Source organism: Heterocephalus glaber, unplaced genomic scaffold, assembly GCF_053883595.1.
Source record: "Heterocephalus glaber isolate CG9 unplaced genomic scaffold, H.glaber_assembly_v1.0 deba00000071, whole genome shotgun sequence".
Classification (NCBI taxonomy): domain Eukaryota; kingdom Metazoa; phylum Chordata; class Mammalia; order Rodentia; family Bathyergidae; genus Heterocephalus; species Heterocephalus glaber.
Window position 1 is genome coordinate 3,501,506 of NW_028258137.1, and position 19,529 is coordinate 3,521,034.

Sequence of the window (19,529 nt, forward strand, 5' to 3'; positions counted from 1 at the left end):
GGAACATATTAGGTCTTTGTTAATTTGTTGAAGGGTATCCTTGTCATTTGTGTATCTTTAGAGAAGTGTCGCCCTCTTTTAATTGGGCTGTTTACATCTTTATTCTTAAATTGTAAGAATTCTGTATGTATTTCAGATAAAATCCCTTAGCAAGTATTCTCTCTCATTCTCTGGGTTGTCTTTTCACTTTCTTGATGTTATCTTTTGAAACATAAAACCTTTGGATTTTGTTCAGGTCTGGCTGTTCTACTTATTTCTTGGTTGGTTGGGTCATGTCTGAGAAGTCATCACCTGACCCAAGGCGGCCTGTCCCTGTCATCCCTGCCTGACAGGTGTGTTCTGTGTGCCTCCTAGCCAGCGCTGCCCGCAGACACAGGGAGGGCAGAGGCCCGGGGTGTGACAGGGTGAGGCAAGCAGGAGGAAGTCGCAGAGGGGAGAGGGGAGGAGGGCCATTCCGGCCACCTTTTCCTTAGGGGTCCTCGTTGCTGGCAGGTCCCATGGGTCCCCGCAATGCTGGCTGCGTTAGTAGCTGCTGTTGCCTGCAGGACTTCCTAAGTGTTCCTGAGAGCCTGTAAAGCATTACTCCCTGTCAACACAGCCCCGAGGGTGTCAGAGTTTGGCACGGGGTCCAGTACTCATCATCAGCAGATGGACATGGATCCGAGTGTGGCCTCTACCATCCAAACGGGCAGTTGGCTGTGGAGCCCCTTGTCTCCCTGCCAGTCCTCCACAGGTGAGGGTCACTCACTGTCAGCCCCTCAGCACTGTGACAGCAGGGTCACCAGCACAGCCCTGGCATACAGGGCCAGGCGGGTCACAGGAGAGAGGAGAAGGGCAGCTGTTGGCCTGAGAGTGGACCATGCCTCTCCTCACTGTGCGGCATGCTCACCCTGCTCTGCAAGGGTCCCTCTTACCCCTACCGTGGACCCCCATTGTCTGTCCTAGTGAACAGCTGCATCTCTAAAAACTGAAAAAGAAGAATCATCCATCCTTAACCACAGATCCACCTGAGAGTCCACAGGGGATGCTGGGCTTCCTGTTATTCTCTCTGGTGAGTCAGGTAGGGCCCTGACCACAGGGACCTTTACAATGCTGCATGGGTTGAGGTGCCAGTGGTGACTCAGCAGGGTGCCCTGGCCCACCTCAGGTGGCCCGGTGTAGGGGACAGTCGAGTCCAGGCCTTTCCACACACACTTGTCCATGCCGCATTGTGCACAAGCACGTTCCCCTGCACCATCACTCGGGCCACCGCCCACAAGGACAGACCTCTAGAGGCCCGCCAGGCAGCAACTGCACTGGCACCTGCCAAGCACCTGCTTCTGGGCGTGAGCTGAGGTGCAGAGCAGGAGGCCCTCAGGTGTTCTAGGCCTGCAACCGAGATAATCCGGAGCCAGCTGGCATGAGCCCTTAAGCCCTCCATGCCAGGCGGGCAGAGGAAACCCAGTAACCAGAGGGCCCATGGATCTGGAGTGGCTGGACACAGAATGAAGAGTCAGGGCTTCTTGGAGGGCAGGCTGCCTGTTCTTACGTACACTCGACAGGCGTTTCCAGAGAAGTATCACAATTCTTGGTTTTTTTAAGGCCCACCCCGGTAGATCTTAATAGAGGGTACTGGTTTCATTTGCTGGTGATACAGAGGCATTGCAGGAAGGTGTCCTGGAAACATAGGACTTAGGGCTTGTCTCCCCAACCCCCAAGTTACTTCATTGGGAAGAACCTGAAAATGTGTTTCAAAGCTCCTCCAGGACAGAGTTACTGTACAGCCCAATGGTTCCACTCCTGGGCACCTTCCCAAAGAAAGGAAAGCAAGTGGACAATCAAAAACCTCTGGGAGAAAGTTCATGGCCGGAGCATGCACGGTGGCCAAGAGGCAGAACCACACTGGGCTGTCCGTGAATGCCATGGTCTCGGCAGACAAGTGTCCCCCTGCCGTGGCGGGGGAGTGGAGTCACAACCCGTGCCTCAGCGTGGTGAGGCTCAGACACAGTGCTGAGAGGAGGGAGAAGCCACAGTCCAGACACCACATCATCTTGTCTGATCGCGTTTCCACAACATGTCCAGAGGAGACAGACCCGAGAATACAAAGCAGGTCAGTGGTTGCCAGGGCTGAGGGCAGGAGCTTTCTTTCGGGGTGAGGAAAATGCTCGGGAATTAGGTAGTTGTGGCAGTTGCACACTATTGCGAGTATACTTCAAGCTACTACAGTGCATACTTGCCAGTGATTAAAATGGTGAGTTTTATACTAGTTCTGCCACTTTTCTTCCTCCCGAGTGCACACATGTACCTCCCCAGTGGACGTGGCCAGGACGACTCCCTGGGAGCCCTTGGGTGGAGACTGAGTGAGGCTCTCTGCCTCTTCAGACCCCAGTATGAGCGAGGGCCCCAGGGGCGGGGACATGGTGGACACAGACCCTGTGGCTCAGTCTGTGCTCAGCCCTCTCAGCTGCCAACTGCCCTCTCCAGCAGGCAGGAGGGACAGGGACTGAAAGGGCTGTAGGAAGGCTCCCACGCACTGAGTTTCAGAGCCCTCTGTCCTGCTACCCCTTCAGGCTGGGACTCCTGAACCGGCTGCATCAGAGGGAGGGGGTGGAAGACTGTGGAGGCTGGGAGCTAGTGGCTTAAGGTCCCTCCAGCTAGGACTGAAACAGGCCGGTATCTTCCCTTCCAGTTCCTGCAGTAGTGACTGCAGATCTAGTGCCTTAAAACAACGTTTGTTCTGCATTTCTGGAGCTTGGGAGCCTGAAAGTGGCTCACTGGCTAAAGACTTGGTGCTGGTCCTCCAGGAGAATCTGCTTCCCACCCTTCCCAGCTCCAGGGGCTGCTGCATACTTGGCTCTGGCCTCTTCCTGTCTTTCATCCCCACCCCCACCCCTGCTGTCTGCAGGGTGCCATCTCCTCTCTGACCTCTGACCCCTGTTGTGCCCTGTTCCAAGAACACTCTGATGACACTGGACCCACCTGGGTAACTCAAGGGCCTTGAGATGGGAGAAGCTTTGTGTTAATTCACATTCTACAAGCTCTACAGGTTAGGACGAGGACATCTTGGGGCCCTGAGCAGCTGACCACACTGGGTTTCTCCATCCCAAAAGTGGCGTGCATTTCCATGGGAGGACTTTGGGTGCAACCATGCATCAGAGTCCAGGGGCCCTGCATGGGAGAACATGGAAGCCTTGCTCTGCTCCTTCAGAGTCCTGGAGGTGCTGCACCAGCATCGGTCAAGCTGCCCCTGTGGGTCAGGCCAGGACTGAAAGCTGCAGAGTAGGAATGGCCACGGCCTTAGGGGCAGAGGGCCTGTTGGACGCCCTGCCAGTTCAGAATGCAGCTTAGCACATCAGGCCGTCAGGCTTCCTCTGGGAGCATGGTAGGAATTCTTTCCTGCCCTGCAGACCACCAGTTACTCTGGGACTCCAGGGGTTCACTGGCACGGCAGGCGAGAAGGATCCTCAGGTCCGAAGACGGTCCAGAAGGTCCCAGCAGGGCAGAGGCTAAAAGACAGACTCGTACAGGGGAAGGTGACCATGCCTTCCCACTGGCTCCTCCCAGCAGCCCCAGACAGGAGGCGCCGAGGAAGCCAGTGAGTGACAAGGCTCCCTCCCCTTCACCTCACCTGGTGGCTCTGGAGTCCTGCCCGCCATCTGACCCACAACTTCCCAACGTGTGAGCACCGAGGAAACAGCTGCTCACGCTGCCCTGAGAGTCCCTGGCCATCCTCTGATGCCCCCTGTGGGCAGGAAGGAGGGGTCCCCAGGAGCCCCTGATGAACAGGGAATGCAGAAGGGAGATGGCCACAGTGTGTGGGGTGCTGAGTGGGTGCTCTGTGGTCCCCAGGCTCCTTCGCACCCCCCTTGCCTGCCCTCCACACCAGAGCTGGCGCCAGGCCTGGCGGGCTGGGCAGAGTGGAGGCGGCCACGGCTGCAGATGGGGCCCAGCAGGGCACCCCTGCACAGCTCAAGAAAGGTCACGAAGCCCTGTGATGCCGGCCGCAGAGGGTGGATATCAAAGCTCCTCAGAATTAAGAGGTTTTCCCCATTGCCTGGAATTTCACAGCCTAGTGGCCAATTTCTAAGTCATGCACACTAATGGGCAGCTAATGAGGGACCCACGGCAGGGACAGGGAAGTGGCCCAGCCGCTAAGCCAGATTAAGGAGAACAAAGCCCCAGCCACTGGTGCAGGGCTCTGCATGTTCCCTCGGGAGGCCCAGTTTCAAGGGAGAATGAGTGGTTTAGCTGCTTAGAAGCCCCAGGGTTGTGTGAACATCGTGTGTGGCCCCCTCCGCTCTGCCCAGCCCCATCTTCCCAAGGCTTACGTGTCTGTCTGTCTCCCTGCCAGGCGACTGACCGCTGGCATTGGGACAGCCAAGGGGAGAGTCATGCATGTACCACCAATGTGTAGGCCAGCAGGAGCGTGCTAGCGACCTCACTTGAGTGCTGAGGACTTGGGCTTCAATCCCTGGTGCAGCAAGAAGGGCCTTAGCCAGCTGGGCCCAAGCCCAGACCTCAGACCACCTCGGCCTCCTAGCAGCCTTGGCTCAGATGGGCCCCAGGTGAAGGCAGAGGTGGGGGTGCGAGTGACGTGGCCACAGCCACCAGGAGCACTGTCCCCCCGAACCTCTGGAGGGAGCGAGGCCCTGCCCACTCCTTGACCTTAGAATTCTGGCCTCTGAAACCAAGAGGGTAAATGCTTGGTTGGTTTTCCTGTTGTTTTTATTTCTTCAGTACTAGGAATTGAACCCAGGGCTTTCAGAATGACCTGTTCCCCTAACCCCTTTTTATTTAGTTTTGAGCCATGGTCTCCTAAGTCACTAAATTGACCATGCTAGGTTCTTACTTGTGGTCCTCCTGCCTCAGCCTCCCAGAGTGCTGGGATCCTAGGCGTGTACCACCATGCCCGGCTAAATTCACTTTGTTTTAAGCCACCATGCTTGTGGCATTTTGTTACAGCAGTCACAGGGACCTAATAGCGTGGAGAAACAGTGACTTTCCCTTTTCTAGAGTCTGTGCATTCATTCATGCATCCAGTTCACCCTTGACAGAGCCGGGTCAGAGTCAGCTTAGGGCGCCGAAGCAGTGTGACGTCTCAGCTTTGGAGGTGAGACAGACTCACTCGGATGTGAGTCCCAGTCCCATCCCTGGCCACTGGGGTTGCTGGGAGCTGCCTGCTGCACCGGCCTGAGCCAGCCCCTGCACTGTGCCAGCAGTGCCCTTTCGGGCTTTAAGTGAGCATTTGTCCAAAGCTTGGATCATAGGGTGCATGAGTGTGCCCAAGTCATCCGCCCCGGAGCTCCTGGACCACAGGACTGGCTCCCTTTCCACAGCTGTGCTGAGGAGCTGGTCACAGCTGCTCAGGCTCTGTGTGCTGCTTCGAGAAGGTAACCAAGCCAGGAGCCGAGACAGTCCGCAACCAGTCAGTGCAAAGACTTTGGGGTCTCAGATGCGGGCTGTTGGGCTGGGGCAGGGCTCTGGCCATCAAAGATGCTTGATTTGAAGCTGCAGTTCTCAGCGAGGGCCCCAGGACCCTCAGCATTAGCACTGCCTGGGAACTTGATAGGAATGTAGATTCCCAGGCCCTGGGCCAGCCCCACTGAGGCAGAAACGCTGGAGATGGGGCCTGCAGTCTGTTTGAACAGTGCTCCAGGGAATTATGATGCCAACCTCAGGGTAGGAATGGGAGTGAGAGGGAGGCCCATTTCCAAGGACAAATAGGCACGGATTCAAGATTCGACCTCACCTGTCAGTGCAGAGTCTTTATCTGGGCCGTGTCCACAGGGAAGGAGTCAGCCTGCTTCAGCGGGCGCGCCCAGGACTATCCTGAGGGCACAGGATTACCCTGAGGAGCCTCATCCCTGGAGCTGGGGCAGGAAGGAGTGGGAGGAGACCAACTTCCATAATGCTCCCTTTGGAAGATGAGGTCACAGGTCCGGGACACTCAACTCAGTGCTTTCCACAGCATCCCCCCAAGCTAGGGCCTGGGGGGGCCGGGGCTTCAACCCCAGGTCCTGGGTGGAATCAGCTGAGCTGGGTGGGCCCTGATCACTTCCAGCTGAGCTCCCTCCAGCCCTCCAGGGCTGCTGAGGAAGCCCCACCCCAGGGAGGGCCTGGGAGAAGTCTCAAGTTTTAAAACACCCTGAACAGGTCCGCAGGCTCAGAAGCCACAAGCTCTTCGGACCAGTGGTCCTGACTGCTTACCCCTGCCCCATACGGGTCCTCCAGGGCTCCTGAGTGAATGACCCAGCCATCACTGGCAGAGTTAGGTTCTTCCTTGGTCTGTCCGACACCCTGACCCAAGCCTGTCCTGGGAGGCCAGACTGTCCTGCCCCTTACAGCGGGATTTGGTGGTAAGGGCTAGCTCATGGGCACTGGGTGCACGAGTTAGGAAGCAGAGGAGTGGGCAGGGGTGGGGGGTGTCGAGGATCGATGGGAGGAGGAAGTTGGAGTTTGCAAGGAAAGAGGGAAGGAGGAAGAGGTCTGTGTCGCCTAGGGGGTAAGGGGGTCTCAAGGGAGGACTGAAGTGAGAAGAAACAGTAAACAGGGTAGACAGGTCGCCGCCTGAGGACCAGAAGTCGTGGGGGCAAACGGATGCTTTGAGCTTTGACTTTGGAACGTGAGGCCAGGGCAGAGGAAGAGGGCAGGGCCGGGGGAGGTTGAGCTAGGGGCTCTGCTGCTTGTAGACTTGGGGAGGAACCTGCCAGATCTCAGGCTGGAGACTGAGCTGGGAAGACAGGAAAGGAGAGTGGTGACTGCGTTCCCTTCTCTCCAGTCCTCTGCGCCCCGGCCATGGAGGAACAGCCCCGAGGAAGCGGAGGCCTTCCAGAAAAGCCGCTCCCCGCCCCTGCTGTCCCCACTTTGTCCTCGTTGGGTGCTGTCTTCATTCTGCTGAAATCGGCACTGGGGGCCGGCCTGCTCAACTTCCCCTGGGCCTTCCACAAGGCAGGGGGCGTGGTGCCTGCTTTCCTGGTGGAGCTGGTAAGTCCCCGGGAAGGATTCGGGCTCTCTGGGGGAGTTGGCATTGGCTTTTCTGGGTGGGATCCTTGACATAGCTAACGAAGAGCTGCTGGTCTCACTCGCTAATGGGGGGTGGTGACCCATTGCAGCCTTAGCCAGAGGACATAGCCTTCCGCGGCTGGTGAGCCAGATCCACAGCCAAATGGCTCCCAGGTAAAGGCCAGCTGGGCCGAGTCTTTGCAGCCAGGAAGGAGCCGCCTGGTCTCAGCTCATACCTCAGCTGCAGTGCTGTGTGCAGACGGAGCCTAACACAGGTGTGGCACTGCCCATCAGCGCAGGCCAGGCTTGGTGGAGCATAGAGGCGTCCGCCCCTCCTGCTTCTTCAGTCCAGCCTGGGCCCCTTCCAGGGCAGTTAGACTCAGCCTCCCGTGCTCACCCGAGGCCCGTCTTCCCATACTGCTCTTCCCAGGCTCATGGAACTGCTGATTGGGGACAGGTGTGAGCTCTAACATGCTTGATGGGAGCCAGCTGACATCGACCTGGCTCCGCCCCAGCCTCGGGGCCCTTCATGTCCTCGGGAAGCTGCTCAGCTCACTCCATGCCTGGTGTCACATGAGCAACCCAGTGTGGTTCCTGTCCTCGTGGAGCTTTGTTCTGATGAGAAGTCAGATGGGACACATGAGTCAGTGAGAGTCTCGGTGGAGGAGCGGAGGGTCACGTGCAGGGTTAGACATGACCCAGCATGGTCAGCAATGGCCAGGGAGGAGGTGAGGTAAACTGAGCCCAGCAGATGTGGCAGACACTTCTCGAGGTGTGTGTGTGGGCCAGCATTCCTGTGTTTCTACCCGAGCTCTGTGAGGGCCACCATAGTAAGAACAAGCACAAAGCTGGTCCCAAGCCGTCATAGGGTCACCATAAAGTAGCAGTGGGCTGGGCTCAGGGTAGACAAGGCAGAAGGAAAGGCTGTGAGGCCAGGAGATGTGTCCCTGTCCCGAAGCCTTGTGCCCAGGAATCTCCTGTCATCTCAGTGACGTGATGTGTCACCCCTGCAGGCTGGGTAGCATGAGATTATGCTCTGCTTTGCCTCCGGGTGACATCGCCGTTCCCCTAGACCTGAGAGGGAACCCAAGGGGAACTCCCTGCAGGGAAGGGAGCCAGGCTGGTGAAGGGAAACCTCCCACCTCCCCTGACCGGGCTTCCTTTCTCCTGGGAGCTGCCTGGGGGGTGGAGTGGGACAGCAGGTGACATCAGCATGAAGATCCAGGACTCTGGAGGAGTTGCCTCTCCCCCTCCTGAAGCCAGGGAGACTCTGCCCTGACCCCGCCCCCTTCCCCTTCCCCTTCCCCTTCCCTGAGCTGGCTCAGCCCTGGGAGCCTTTGCCTGTGGTTCCCGCTGGGAGGTCAGTGGACAGACCAGTGTCCCTGTTGGGGTTGGAGGTTCGACATTGAATGGAGCCCAGACCCGCTGTTGGGCACTGCAGAGACTGGGCCTGCTGCAGGGAGCCAAGGCTCTTACCTGCCTTGCTGACGCCTCTTGATCACTCGGTCCTGTGGGTGTCCCCAGGCTGGGGCCCCTCGTGCCCTCTTCCCTTCCTCCAGCCACAGGTATTTGCTGAACGCCTGCAATGGGACTAAATGGCAGACAGAAAAAGACACAAGCTGGCCTTCCAGGAGCCTGGAATCTAAAGGGGAGCAACACCAAAGAACCCCAGGGCAGGAGGAAAGGCTGAACAGCCCCTCCCTAACTGCACAGCTCTGACATCTGTTCCCACAGCCGCTGTAACAAATTCCTGCAACATGTGGTGCTTAAAACCCCAGGGGCTTCCTTCTCACAGCTCTGGAGGCCAGAGTTCCAAGATCAAGGTGGCAGCAGGGTCCCAGCCCCTCTTCTGGCTCTCCCGTGGCTCATGGCCATGTCACCACCTGTTCCCACGGGCTGTGCTTTCCCACCTCTTGTAAGGACACTTGTCATTGGATCTGGGGCCACCTGGAAGACCCAGGCAGCCCTCACCTGAAGCTCCTTAATTCTGTGGCCAAGGACTCTTGTTATTTAATTGCATTTCCATTATCGATATCGACAAAGACTGTTGCCAGGTCACATGCACAGGTGCTGGGAGTCTAGCCAAACAAACCGTTGATGGGCATGAATCTTCCCCCACGCCAGGCCAAGTGGAAGAAGCCAGATATGAAAGTACCAGAAGGCAGAAAAATACCAAGTCAGTGCTTCCTCCTGGGGACCAGACGGAGGCAGAAACTGATGGGGAAGGGGCCTGAGGGACGGTGTAGGGTGTGGTAGTGCTCTGTGTGCTACAAGGGCTTGGATCACACGTGTGTGTCACACCACCCTAGTGAAGCACAGAGGATTCTGCATTGCCCTCTGTGAAGCTGAACCCGCGAGGGAGAAGGAGCAGCCTGGCATGATGGGCACACGGGAGTGTTTGGGGGAATTACACTGACACCTGCAACTTCACATGCACCCAGAAATCAGCCGGCATGGTGGCACACACCTGTAATCTCAGCTACACAGCCAGCTGAGGCAGGAGGATTGGAAAATGGGAGGCCCTGGGAAACTTAGGGAAACCTTATCTCAAAGTTTTTAAGAAAGGGACTGGTGATGTAGCTCAGTGTGAAGACCGTGGGTTCGGGGCCAGGGATTTAGTTCAGTGGTTTCACCACCTGCTGCGCAAGTGCAATGACCCGAGTTCGATGCCCGGTACCAAAAAAGAAAAAAAAAAGACCTTGGGTTCAGCCCCCAACACCACAAAAAAAGTTTTAAAAAATTCAGATGGATTGGTCCTGCACAGATGGAGACATGATGAATGGCCATCAGAGCCTGCTCATTGTGCAGTCCAGGCTTTGAATTTTGAGAGTTCGTTGCAAAATTCTAACCCTCTTGTATGTGTGGAAGGTGTTCACAAGAAACATTGGAGGAAAATACTGTATTTAAGCTGCCATGGAGGGATCCCAGGAGGAGGTGAGGGCCACCGTTCTGGTGCACTCGGCCCGGGCAGGGCTGAGCTGAGGAAACCTGCTGTGTTCAGCACCCTCAGCAGGTAGGCAGGGCTACCCATTTCACAGATGGGAAAGCCGAGGCTGACGATCTTCACCACCCAGCAGAGAGCAGCTGAGTTAGATTCCAAGGCCAGGCTCGCCTGCTCCACCTCAGGTCTGGCCACTACACCCTTCCTGCCCACAGCCCAGGTGATTTCGAGAATAGTTTCTGGGTCTCCCCTGACCTGCTGAGGCAGGATGGTGTCCGGATCCCGGATTTGCAGACACGGAGGCAGAGCCTCGGAGCTGCCCTGGCTTTGCAGCTCTGATTGCAGGCGGGGCTGTAGTGTAGCTGGTGGAAGCCCCGTCCCTGCCCCTGCTCTTGTCAGTTGTCAGGGCACACGCAGGGTGTGTGTACCTGGGGTGTGCCCAGCCCCGCGGTCCTGCTCCACAGGTCTCCTTAGTGTTCCTGATCAGCGGGCTGATCACCCTGGGCTACGCAGCCTCCGTCAGCGGCCAGGACACCTACCAGGGCGTGGTCCGAGGGCTGTGTGGCGCCGCCATGGGGAAGCTGTGTGAGGCCTGCTTCCTCCTCAACCTGCTCATGATCTCCGTGGCCTTCCTCAGGGTGATTGGGGACCAGCTGGAGAAGTGTGAGTACCTTTGCTGGAGTCTGGGTGGTCCAGGGCACAACGGTCAGGGCCCTAGTGGAGCCCCGGGGCCAGCAGAGGTGAGACCACCCCTGAGCTTCTGATGTGGGGATGGGAGACTCAAAGCGGCAGCAGGACCATAGTGAGGCAGTGGAGGGGAACATCCCCTTCATGGGTGGAGAAATGGAGCCACTGCAAGGAGCCCTGTCGAGACCCCCAGGAGCACCCCTGTGCTTGGAATGACTGGGATCAGCCCCACAGCCTTGGCCTCTGGTCTCCTAAGGCTTTCCTTTAGGCCTGCTTCACTGCCTCTTAGCCATTGTGAAACGTTCTGTTTGTCTCCATGCCATTGAAGGTATTTGCTAAGTTTTGCTGCAGTTTCTTTTTGACCTAGGGGATGTTTGAATTAAGTTCCATTTGGGGAGATTTTAAGATCCCATCTGCCTCTGCATTGCGGCCAGAGAACCCGGGTGCTGGGAGTGGAACCCAGGGCCTCACCCGGCCTGGGTAAGCACTCTACCACACTGCTACACCCTTAGCTCTCGATCTTTGAGGGGTCTGTGGCCCAGCACATGGTCGGTCTTGGCGAGCAGCCCACGTATGCTGCCGTTGCCGGTGCAGTGTTAGAGACAGCCCTTAGATCGAGGTGCTCAACAGCTCTCTTCCTTCGAAGACTTCTTGGCTTTTTAAAAATTCTGTTCTAGTTCTATCAAAATCTCAGGAGTGTTAAAATCTGCAGCTATGATTACAGATTGATTGTTTCTCCCTTTAATTCTGTCAGTCTTTGCCTCATGATTTTTGGAGCTCTGTACTAGGTGCATCCTTCTGTTATGAAATATTCTGCTTTACCTTTGGCATTAAGTGTGTACCTTCTCTGCTGTAGTTAGGGCTGGCCCAGCCCAGCTTCCTATGTATGTACAGTAGGCATCTTTCCTCTTCTTTTACTTTGAACTTACCTGTGGCTCTGGATTTTAAAATGCATTTCTGGTAGGCAGCATATGCTCAAATCTGGCATTTTTAACCATCTTGAGAATCTCAGGCTTAATTGGAATGTTTAGACATATTTGGAATGTAATTGTCGATAGGGTTGAATTTAAGTCTGCTATTTTGCTACTTTTTTTTTTTCTGTCTCTTGACTTATGCATGAAAAGGCTCCTGGCTGTGGAATTTTGGAATGAAAGCAGCCATGGCTTAGGAAACTGTCTTCCACCACAGAGTTTTGCGGTTGGCATCTCTGAACCCCTTGGTGGGTGGATGTTCACAAAACGCCCTGCCTGACAGTGGCAAGTGGAGTCTTCCCCGAGTTTCAGTTCCGGGGAGCTGATGGTGTTGCTGTGTTGAAGAGGATTTGTCAACACACAGTCAGTGGGGGAGCACTGTGACTCTACTCATTAGGATAGGCACCCCCACCGGGCTCCAAGCGAGTGGGGTGGAGAGCACTGCTCATGGGTTTCTCCTTAGATGTCTGGGGGGAAGGGGGGTGCTAAGTGGAGTTGGGCTGCTTAGGAGAGTCATTGCATGAATTACGTACAGACGACCACTGTCTGTGGTGCTGAGGACCTCAAGGAGCGCCCTAGAAGTTGCAGGTTTAGGGAGGAGCTGGGGTTGCCCCAACATCGGAGCAGGGCCTTCCTGATAGTAGCTGATTCCAACAGATAGGAAGGGCTGCACCCTGTCCAGCATGACGTAGAGGTCTAAAGCCCGAGGTGTCTATGCCTTTTGGGATCTGCATCCTTCTGGTGCCTCAGCCTGGAGCCCAGGCTTCACCTTCCCACATGGATGGCTCTGTACAACAGCATAACTCCCCCTGTGCCATCTCAGCAGATGAGCTGGTCTCAAGGTATTTCTTTCTTTGCATGGCCATCTTTGTTGAGAACAAAGAAAGGTTTACTAACCATGTGCAGATGTCCCCAGCCACCAAGACCCACCCTCTGCCTCTGCCCTCAGTCGGATTGCAGGGGCCGCCTTCCAGTGCTCCCAGTGTTCCAGCCATCATCTGCCACCCCGCTGGCTCCCTTCCCATCTGTCCTGCCTCTTAGATCAGCTCCACATTATCCATCTAATGGTGGCAGAATAAAACCAGCCCCAGATTCTTTGCTGCTGCTTCCCCTTAGAGGTTCTGTCCCCTGCCCTGGCATCAGGTGGGCTCTTGGACAGCTTTGCCCTGCAGGATGTGGTAGGCGGGACCTATCCAGCTCTCAGCTTGGCTTCTGTGACAGGCAGCTTCCGCCTTGGCCTCTAGGAATCCCCAGCTGCCATAGGTGACATTGGGCTGGTAGTTGGAGGCCCATATGGAGGGACCCGGGACTGCAGGGCACCCCCAAGTATCCACAGGCAAATCCATAGTGGCCCCAGTTTGACCTCAGGCAGCCCCTGAGCCCCTGAACTCCCAGCTCAGCTTCTGCCCGGTTCCCAACAGTGTGCGAAGCCCTCCTGCCTGGCATCCCACAGCCCTGGTTCACTGCCCAGCGCTTCACGCTGCCCCTACTCTCCACACTGGTCATCCTGCCCCTGTCCGTGCCTCGGGAGATCGCCTTCCAGAAATACACCAGGTACACGGGCTGCAGAGCATGTGCCCAGGTGGTTGTGCTGGCTGCACCCATCTGTGAGCACTGGTGCAGAAAGGACACAGGAGCCTTGGGCTGGACCTCCTGTTTGGAAGAGGAGAAAAATGAGAAATCTTGCAAATAATATGAGCCCATGGGAGAAGCTATAGATGTCACATCCTGTTTTGTATTTAACTATTAGAGGCTCTGCGTGCAGACGCCGAGAGATGTGCAGGCCTTTTCTTCACCTTTGCCTCCGGGCTTTCCGTGCACTTTTGGAAGGAAGCCTGGCACCAGTCCCAACCCCGTGGGCTGCCTGACCTTCCTGAGCTGTGTACAATTAGTGGGTTTTCCCTGGAGACATTAGCGGAGGCCCACTGTGCACTCCTGTCTGTACTCCTCGAGCCCGGGCCAAGGTCGCTTCCCCCTCCTGTGTGACTGAGCTGATGGTGACCTGACTTGAGTGCCAAACCTGAGCGGCCGGCTGGCTGTCATGGCATCCTCAAGGGTGCCAGATGACACTAGGATCCCACAGGCCTGACTCTGGGCCAGTGCAGTGCTGCCTGAGCTCCCCACACCACTGTCCTTGGACAGATGAGGGTATGCAGGTTCTGGAGCAGGGGGTGGGCGTACTGCACTGGCCGGGGCTGAGCTGGGGTTCAGTGCTGCCGTGCTCCCCGGTATTGGCCACATGTGTCACCCCAGGAAGCTCCTGACACTGTCCCCATCTGCGTGTCAGCATCCTAGGCACCTTGGCTGCCTGCTACCTGGCCCTGGTCGTGACGGCACAGTACTACCTCTGGCCCCAGGACTTCAAGCACGAGCCCCACCCCTCACAGAGGTGAGTCTTTGGGGAGGCGCCTTCCAAGCCTTCCGGGGTTGGCTGCAGAGTCCAGCTCCTTCCCCTGGGGCCTTTGTGTCTCTGATGTGTGATAAAGCCAAGGGAAAGCCCCCTTCCTCCAGGAAGGACAGGCCTAGGGACATAAAGGCACCAAAGGCCACACCCGCCTGGGGCCCCACCCCGGCAGATGCAGAGGCAGCGGAACCCAGCAGCTGGACACAGGTGCCTGGCACAGGAAACAGCAAGAAGGGGGAGGCCAGGCCAGCTGGACCCAGGGCAGGGGCTGGGGTGAGGGTGGGGCCTCCAGGACAGCTTGGTGGTCTCCGGGTGAGTTGGGAGACACTGCCTGTTCTGACCGCAGCGGTGGCTGTGCTGGGGCTTCTCTAAAGGACACCTGGGCCCTGTGGACTGCTGAGTGGGGTCAGAGACAGAGACTGTAGGGACCCTGCCCAGATCCTGTGCTTCCAACTGAGGAGCTTGGGGAGGAGATGACAGACGTGATCAGACTTGCTGTAAAGTGACCCCACCTGGAGGGCTCATGCCATCAGGAACGCCTCTGGGTTCTGGAGCTCAAGTCCAAAATCAAGGTGTCTGACGGCCGGGGTGTGGGCAGCGCTTCCCTGCCTCTTCAGCTTCCGGTGGGACCAGCAACCCCTGTTTTCTCTGTCGTGCAGAAGCCTTGCTCTCTGGGCTGCCGCCTCCTTCAGATCAGCTTCTCCCTGAGTCTCTTATAAGGGCCACAGTCGCAGGGTTTGGGGCCCCTGACCCAGCATCACCCCACCCTAATCTAACTGCGCATACATAGACCCTGTTCCAAATAAGGCAGATTCTGAGGTATGGGGGACACTACCCCATGCAGGGTGGGGATAATAGGGGGTCCCTGAAATTGACAAAACTGGAAGGAGGTCGGAGTAAGCAGCCACCAGGGTGTCAGATTTGGCCATGGAGGTCACTGATGCTGCAACCAGTTGGAACAGGTTGGGGCAGAGCCAAGGTGAATTAGGTTCAAGGAGGGGATGGCAAAGATCCACAGAGGCGCCGCAGAGCAGGGAGAGGAGCAGGCAGTGTGAGGGGAGCTGGTGGGCCAGAGGGCAGCACATTTGGGGGCCTGTGGGAATAACCACAGAGAGAAGTATAGGAGTGGGCTGCCAGCTGCTGGCCTTTGTCCTGGGGGGCGGGAGGGGAGGACCCTGCCCCTTGGCAGGGAAGCCATGAGGTTGGGGCTCCACTGCTAGTGCCTGGGGACAGGAAGGGCAGGCTGAGGCCCAGGGCCTGGCAGGTGCACAAATGCAGGGTGGAAACACAGGCATCCCATGACTGGGGAGCCCAGCTGCCCCTGGGTGTGCCACAGCACAGCATAGAACAGGAACAGCTCTGGCTGGGGTCCCGCAGCTGTTGTGGCAAGGGGCCAGGGCTTAGCAGCGTGACACAAATGTCCTGCTCCCTGTTCTGAGGTCAGAAGCCCAACCCCAGAGCCACACGGTGCAGTGAAGGGAGAGGCAGGGCTGGCTCCTTCCAGAGCTCCAGAGAAAGTCATCCTGCCTTCGCCAGCATGTCACAGCCACCCGTGGTCCTTGGCTTGGCCCTTCCTCTTCCCACGGAGCAGCCACCTGTGTTTCTCTGTGCCTCCTGCCGCTGTCACCACTCCCTCTGTCTCTCTGTCCCCCACAGCCGGGCAGGGATCTCTGCCGGGGATACTGTGCCCTTGGGCTCACCTGAATGACCCGGGGGACTCCCTGTCTCAGGGTCTCACCTCATTCCCAGAGTTCTTTTGGCCTGTGCGGTGACACACGTGCAGGTTCCTGGGGAGGGAGGGAGCCTCTCTGGAGGCTGCTGTTCTGCCACATCCAGGGAATCCTGACTGCAGGGCCACTGTTCACATCCCAGCCTGCTGTGTGTTCCCTTTTGGTGCCAAAGGTTGGCACGTACAGGAGCTTGTCAAAGGAAGCTGAGCCACCAGGGGGGAGCCCCGGGGCTTGACCTGCAGGCTCTGGCCGTGCGCAGCTGTGCCCTCGTTGGTGGCTGGACTGACTGCTGGGGTACGTTGGGTGGAAGCTCCCTGTGCCCCCACCTCGCACCTGACACCTTGGGAGCAGGTCCCCTAGGAGGGGAGGGAGGAGCCCTGATATCCCTCAGCTTGCGCAGGCCTCGCCCACGTGGGGACTGCCACGTTATCGAACATCAGGAAAGGTGTTTTCCGACAGTGCAGCGCGGATCCAGCATCCGCTTCCATCCCCCAAGGCCTGGTCAGGGGCACAGTCATTAAAAACACCCCTCACGGCCACACTGGGTCACATCTCCCTGGAATCATTTAGATTCCTCTTCTCCCGTCGAAGGCGACCTGAGTCTGACCATTCTTAGTGAACACCTGTTCCTGTCTGCCTGCAGCCCCTCCTCCTGGACCTCGCTGTTCAGTGTCTTCCCCACCATCTGCTTCGGATTCCAGGTGAGTGTGGGAAGTGGCATTTCAGACACTTCCTGCTCCCCGGGGATGGTATAGCCTCCCTCAGGGACCGGCTGGGGCACTTGCTCTGGGATGCGGTGGGTGTCAGTCGTCTCCCCCAGACTCTGCAGATGGGACGGGATCTGGGCTCCCTAGGGAGCATAAACTGCCCTTGAATTTGGAGACCCAACTTCCACATGTAGCAACAACAGCGCTGAGCCTGTTGGGTCTGGGGTACAGCAGGGACCTGGGACCTGTCCGCCTCTCTGCAGACGCTCACAGGACTGTCACCGCAGGAACACCTGGAAACAGGTGGATTCTGTCAGTGTCCTGGGGCTGCTGTGGCCCGAGAGAAGGTTCACACCTCGGGAGGCCCTAGGCTGGAGGGGCCAGGAGTGCACAGGTGTCCACAGGTGTCCTGGTAGTGGGGTCGGGACAGACAAGAGTCTGTGCTAGAACCTCTGCTGGAGTGAGGACTTGGTTCCATGTGGCATCTGAGAAGGGGGCCCAGGGCATCAGAGACACCTGCGGAAGGTGGTGGTGCCAGACAGCCTGGAAGGACACATGGGAGGAGCCAGGTGGAGGGAAGCGAGGTGAGGCCCGTGGAGGAGGTGGGCGGCTGCTCACGTCCCAAGCAGGTGGTGGTCAGCGCTGCCCTTCACGGGTCCCTGTAGGGACAGTTTGCCTCCGACTCCCGAACACAGCCACTGCTTACCAGCACCACCACCACCATTCCAAGCACAGCCAGGTCCGTGGGCTTTGGGACGGGTCCTCAGTTTGCAGCCTTTGAGATTTTCCTTCCCTTTATCCACCAACTCGCTCCTGTTTCTGTTCTTCATCTTGCGCTTTCTGGGAGAACCATTTTAGAAAAAATCTGAAACATTTCTATTTCTCTTTTCCTTGAAAAACATTTTTGAAAACACGTAGGAAATGTCCCCATTTCCCTTCCTTATAAATAACTAGTGTCATATCTGGGGCTTGGCTGGCAGCTCACTGGGCTCCTTGTGTTCCCCCTTGCACACCCGATATTTTAAAAGATGCAGGGTCCCGAGTCCCTGCCAGCCGTCGTCTGGATTCAGCGCGGCTGCCCCGGGCCGGACCGAGCTGCTTGGCACCTTCCAGATGCCTGCGGGCCGCACCTTTGCCCCTACAGCTCCTTCATCCGTTCTCCTAGCAACGAGGCCAACTGTGGTTGCCTGGCACATGGGCCTCAGCGATGGGGAGCTGAGGGGGCCAGAACGTGAGCGTGACGGCCGGGCTCAGGCCGGAGAGGGCGTCAGGATCTGGCTTAGGGTGTGGAGGGCTGGCGGGTGGGGAGAATAAATGCAGGTGAAGGTGCCAGGAGACCACCAGGCCCGCCCTGCTGTCCCCAGGAACTCAGACCCCTCCCCCAAACACATTTAGCAGTGCACAGCCGCCCCCCGCCCAACGCTGGACAGAGCCCCTGTGGCCACACTCGGACTTCTGACTTTTGATTTTATGCCTCTTGACTGACATGTAACTCACCTCCCATCCAGTCCACCCCTCTACGGTGTACATCCGAGTCACACAGCCATCACCAGGAGTCCTCAAACCCTCCGTTAGTAGTGGCCCTGCACCCCTCCCAGCCTCTAGTAACCTCTGGCCCACATCGGCCACTGGGTTTCCCTGCGGCGGGTGTTTCATACAAAAGGGGTTGTGCCACGTGCACCCCTTTGTGTCCGGCTGCTTTCCCTGACGGTGTGTTTCCAAGCTCTTCTGCCCGCTGCATGCCATAGCTCCATTAGGGTTAGTAGGTGAGTGAGCTCCAGGGCGCAGACAGCACAGCCTGCCTATCTGCGCCTCAGTGTGCACCTGCGGGCTGCCCCTGTGTTACTCCTGTGGCTCTGCACTTGCTCTGCCTCCACAGCCAGCCTGACACTCCTGCAGAAGGGCCCCGCTCTCCCGCCAGCCAACCAGAGACACGGCCTGTGCAGGAGTAGGACAGGGTCGCCCTGCAAGGTGTCCGGGTGCCTGACATGAGGGTACTGGTGTCCCTGAGCTGTGCCGGTGGCAGGGGAGGAGCATGGCAGAGGTCACTGTTGTGGGCAGCAGGGCTGCAGGTCCCCTGGGGCATCCCGAAGAGTCAGGACGTGTGACAGGTGCAGGAGGCAAGGACTTACCCACGAGTCCGGCTGCTGCTGGTCGAGGTCCAGGGTGCCCCGCCGCCTGGCTGAGCCTGCCAGCAGCCCAGGTGCCCCAGGAGGTCAGGGGGTCCCCAGAGAAGAAAGCAAAGGCTCAGGGGCCAGGAGGGTGGTGCCCCACTTCCACAGTGTGTGCTCCATGAGGGGCGCCACGCTGGCTGGTTCACAGTGTGCCCCAACTTGCATGGGGCTGGACTCGAGCATTTGCGTGTTGGCCAGCTGGAGGGAGGTTGCTGCTCCCCCTGGATGTGGCATGCTTTGTGCTCGCTCAGGACGAGCAGGGCTGTAGGACCAGGCCAGGAGCCCCTCCAAGGGAGCACCTGTGCCCCTTGGCTTGGGAACAAGGGGCCAAGTAGACACGAGGGGGAACCCTGCCAGGGCCAGGAAGAGCCCAGTATGAAGGGGCACCCGTGGCACCATCGGCCTCAGCCCTGTTGCCCCTTAGGGCCCTCAGCTCTGTGGCACTGGTGCTGGGACCACCAGAAAGCTGGATTGTAGGCGGCTTCTGGTGTTGGCTGGATGATGCTTATTGTGACATTACACGTGACCTGAAAGTGTGTGAATCACAGGTTGGGTGTTCTCCATGTGACATCGCCACCTTCTCCAGTCAGTAGCTCCCCTTCCCCTGCCCTGAGCCACTGTCCTACTGTGCCACCATGCAGCTAGGGGCCCAGCAGGTGGTAGTACCCTGGGGAACACGTGACCGCTTGTAAATCCGTTTTGGGCCATCGTGGATGGAGGCCCGGGTGCTGCATGTCATCCAGCAGGACATGGGAAAGCCCCACCACCAGCAGTCGACTCTCCCCTTGTGTCACCAGGGCAGAGGCCCAGGCACCTATTGTAGGCTTGTCTAGCTTGTGACCCGACATCAAGCATGTGGAGATGTTCTCTCCTGGGAGTGGGGGTTACAGGGGGTTGAACCCAGAGCTTTTATACTGAGCTGCATCCCCAGCCC

At 57.8% G+C, this 19,529-nt stretch overlaps 1 protein-coding gene across 3 annotated transcripts in view; it reads left to right on the forward strand.

The window, feature by feature from the left end:
• Window positions 1-226: 226 nt before the first annotated feature.
• Slc38a8 (solute carrier family 38 member 8) overlaps window positions 227-19,529 on the forward strand; it is a 29,643-nt gene continuing 10,340 nt past the window's right edge. For all 3 annotated transcript variants that reach the window (XR_015447794.1, XR_002394249.2, XM_021256651.2), the window contains exons 1-6: window positions 227-6,335; window positions 6,758-6,963; window positions 10,387-10,585; window positions 13,002-13,134; window positions 13,868-13,969; window positions 16,358-16,415. Coding sequence is in view for 1 of the 3 variants with exons in the window: in XM_021256651.2 (XP_021112310.1) it covers window positions 6,775-6,963; window positions 10,387-10,585; window positions 13,002-13,134; window positions 13,868-13,969; window positions 16,358-16,415 (681 nt within the window). In the remaining 2 variants the exon portion in view is untranslated. The remainder of the gene's footprint in view (window positions 6,336-6,757; window positions 6,964-10,386; window positions 10,586-13,001; window positions 13,135-13,867; window positions 13,970-16,357; window positions 16,416-19,529) is intronic.